Source organism: Balaenoptera musculus, chromosome 3, assembly GCF_009873245.2.
Source record: "Balaenoptera musculus isolate JJ_BM4_2016_0621 chromosome 3, mBalMus1.pri.v3, whole genome shotgun sequence".
Taxonomy (NCBI): domain Eukaryota; kingdom Metazoa; phylum Chordata; class Mammalia; order Artiodactyla; family Balaenopteridae; genus Balaenoptera; species Balaenoptera musculus.
This window is the reverse complement of record NC_045787.1, coordinates 116,620,204-116,623,928: the sequence shown is the minus strand read 5'-3', so window position 1 is coordinate 116,623,928 and position 3,725 is coordinate 116,620,204. Positions and strand designations below refer to the sequence as shown.

The 3,725-nt window shown below is 49.2% G+C and overlaps 1 protein-coding gene across 1 annotated transcript; it reads right to left on the bottom strand.

Moving 5' to 3' along the window:
- Window positions 1-723: 723 nt before the first annotated feature.
- LOC118893570 (protocadherin alpha-1-like) lies at window positions 724-3,176 on the bottom strand. The gene is given in 3 exon segments (XM_036849251.1): window positions 724-2,089; window positions 2,091-2,278; window positions 2,322-3,176. Coding segments are annotated over 3 exon segments (2,331 nt in total). The 3' UTR covers window positions 724-801.
- Window positions 3,177-3,725: the final 549 nt, after the last annotated feature.

The window sequence follows — 3,725 nt, the reverse complement described above, 5'->3', positions numbered from 1 at the left end:
GCTCGCCATAACTAGAGAAAGCCAGCGTGCAGCAACGAAGACCCAATGCAGCCAAAAATAAATAAATTAAAAAAATAAATTTAAAAATAAATAAAGTGTCTTAGAACATTTGTGAGTAAATGGAAGGTGTTGTTTCCTAACCAGATCCTATACTAAAAAATTCATTCCACGCTAAGCTTTCTAGAACCAGGAGAACTCAAAGTCGTTCGCATCAGGATACTGATCATAAAAGCAACGAAAAAAATAGTTGTATATTTTAACATAAAAATTAAAATATCATCCTACAAATATATTGTAAATTACTTTTGTTTAAAACGATTTTTTTTAATTGCCCACTTTGAAACGTAAAACCTTAAGGGAAGGCAGATGGTTTCTGTAAATCTGCCTATAATTTTTTGTCCAGGGCTTGACATTTCATTCCGAGCTATAAATAAACTTGAAAATGACAATGTATTTGACTACGTTAAGATTCTGTGTTAAATATGATCAAGACTGCTTAATATTTCAGTATTCCTTCAAAAGTATCCTACTCTTTGAACCAAGGAATATGGCAATTTGTTCCTACATTAGTTTTTTTGTTGTTTGATTCCAAGTTCTAGTCAAGATGCAGCTATAAGTAATAGAATAAATATCTACAATAAATGGTAAGATTTGTTGCAATTTTAGTGAACACTTGGAATACATCTTTTAAAGTGACATTTGAAGAGATGGTTAGATAAGTAAAAATTTAAAAAAACTAAAGCCAAAGCTTGGAAGTTGAACTTATATTACGGAGTTTGTCTCTGGATGTTCACTTCTTCCCTACGTGCTCAGATCTGGACAAAGACCAGGGCTGAAGGCCATGAGGTTGGTCTTGGGCGGCCCCCCGCCCCCAGAACACACCCGCTGCCGCCTCTGCTGCGAGTAAGACCAGCTCCCCACCGCGCTGGAGCACACCAGCGTGGGCTTCCCGGGCCCGCACGCGCCCTCGCTGGGCGGCGCCGAGCGCCGCAGCGCCGTGTACAGCAGCAGCGTGAGCACCAACAGGCTGGACACCGCGCAGATGGCGATGATCAGGTACACGTTCACATCCACCAGAGCGGCCTCCGCGCCAGCGGCGCCCGTCGACGCCCGCGAAGAGGCCTTGGGCGCCTGGCCGCTGTCCTCCAGCGACAGCAGCACGGTGGCCGTGGCCGTCAGCGCCGGCTCGCCGTGGTCCTTCACCAGCACCAGCAGGCGCTGGCGCGGCGCGTCCGCCTCGTCCAGGGCGCGCGTCGTGCTGATCTCGCCCGTGTACAGCCCCACGCGGAACGGGCTGCGCGCGCCACCCGCCGCCGGCTGCAGCTCGTACGACAGCCACGCGTTGTAGCCCGAGTCCGCGTCCACCGCGCGCACTTTCGTCACCACGTGGCCCGCGCCCACCGACCGAGCCACCCGCTGGCTCAGAGCGCCCGCCCCGCCGCCCGGCCCGGGCAGCAGCAGCGCGGGCGCGTTGTCGTTCTCGTCCAGCACGAACACCTGCAGCGTCACGTTGCTGCCCAGAGGCGGCACGCCCGCGTCGCGCGCGCTCACCTGGAATTGCAGCAGCTCCAGCTCTTCGTGGTCCAGCGGCTGCAGCGCGTACACCTTGCCGCTCTCCGCGTGCACCGACACGTAGCTCGACAGCGCTCGCTCGCCCACCCGCCGCTCCACCAGCGAGTAGGACACCAGCGCGTTCTCCTGCGCGTCCGCGTCCCGCGCCGACACCGTGAAGATGTGGCAGCCGGGCGGGTTGTTCTCCTTCACCAACACCGTGTACTCGGGCTGTGCGAACGCGGGCGCGTTGTCGTTCATGTCGGCCACCTCCACGGACAAGCTGGCGGTGGCCGACAAAGAAGGCGAGCCCCCGTCCCTCGCGGTCACCCCCACCTCATAGTTTGCCACACTCTCGCGATCCAGGGCGCTGTCCAACACCAGCGAATAGTAATTCTTGAAGGTGGACACCAGCTTGAAGGGGACATGAGGCGTCAGGGTGCAGGTCACCTACCCATTGACACCAGAGTCACGGTCAGACAAGGAGATGAAGGCGATGACGGTGCTGAGTGGAGACTCCTCTCTTACAGGCAAAGACGGATGTGACCGCCAGTTCCGGAGCATTATCATTTACATCCAGCACTTCCACTAAAACCTTGCAGTGATTTGACATTGGAGGACCTCCTTTATCAACTGTTTTTACCTGAATTTCGTAGGATTTCGTTTCTTCATAATCCAGTCTACCAATTAGCCTAATTTCCCCTGGGCTGGAATCAATTTTGAATTTGTTTTTTTGTTTGTTTGTTTGTTTATGTTAAGAGAAACAACATTGCCAAAGTAAAGACAATTTCGCCATTTACACTTTTGTCAGCGTCAGAGGCGTTTAATGTGGTCATTAATGTTCCATTTGCTGGAACATTAGTAGTATCTAATAAGTGTACTCTGTACACGGCCTGGGCAAACCATGGGGCGTTATCATTAATGTTGAGCACCATGATCAGCAGCTGAACTGTACCTTCTAGTTCTGGTTTGCCCCCATCACTGGCTGTCAATAATAAACGAAGTTCTGGTGTATCTTCTCTATCCACAGACTTCCTCAGTTCAGGCGAAAGTGACTTACTCAGTTCATCACTTGCCTGTACATCCAAAGAGAAATAATCACTGCAGCTGAAAGTGTATGTTAGAAAAGCGTTGGTACCAATGTCTGCATCAGCAGCGCCCTCTATCGGGAAACGTGAATCCAGCAGCCTAGATTCAGGAATAAATAACCTTTGTTCTCTCACTCTAAAGACCTGTGGATTATCATTAATGTCCTTCACCTCCACCTCCACATGCAACACCTGCAGCGGCCTGTCCCCGATCACCTCCAGGTGGATACTATATTTCGTGTTCTGTTTGCATAGCTCCTCCCGGTCAATCCGAGAATTCACAAACAAAATGCCGTTCTGCAGATTTACCTCCAGAAAGTCCCCATGGTTTTTGGACGCCACCCAGAACAGGTATGACACCAACTCGGCCAGCTCCAGCCCCAGGTCCTGAGCGATGCGGCCCACGAAGGTGCCGTGTTTGGCCTCTTCACGGACCGAGTAGTGGATCTGGCTGCTGCCAGCCCCACAGGCTGTGAAGAGCAGAAGTGAGAGCAGCAGGCACCGGCCTCCCTGGCCACCTCTCCTTGAAAACAGCATCGCAAAAGCACTACTCCTTTCCTACCATTCTCACTTTACTTTAAAATCTTGCCTTTTTTTTCCCTTCATATTTGAAATAATTTATCTCCTTACCATTTTTGTCTTCTCTCTGGCAGTGACAAAATGGGACTTCCTTCTTTAGTTTTTGGTAATCAGTATATGGAATCTCAAGTGACCCTAAATGCCAAAAGAATCCTGAAAGAGAAGAACAAAGTTGGAGGACTCACACTTCCTGATTTCAAAACTTGCTACAAAGCTACAGTAATCAAAACAGTGTGGTATTGTCATAAAGACAGACATATAGACCAATGGAATAGAACAGAGAGCCCAGAAATAAATCCTTACATATATGGTCAGACGATTTTCAACCAAAGTGCTAAGACTATTCAATGGGAGGAAAGACAGTCTTTTCAACAAATGGTGCTGGGAAAACAGGAAATCCACATGCAAAAGAATGAAGTTATACCCTTACTTAACACCACATACAAACATTAACTCAAATAGATCCATGACCTAAATGTAAGACCTAAAACTGTAAAATTCTTAGAA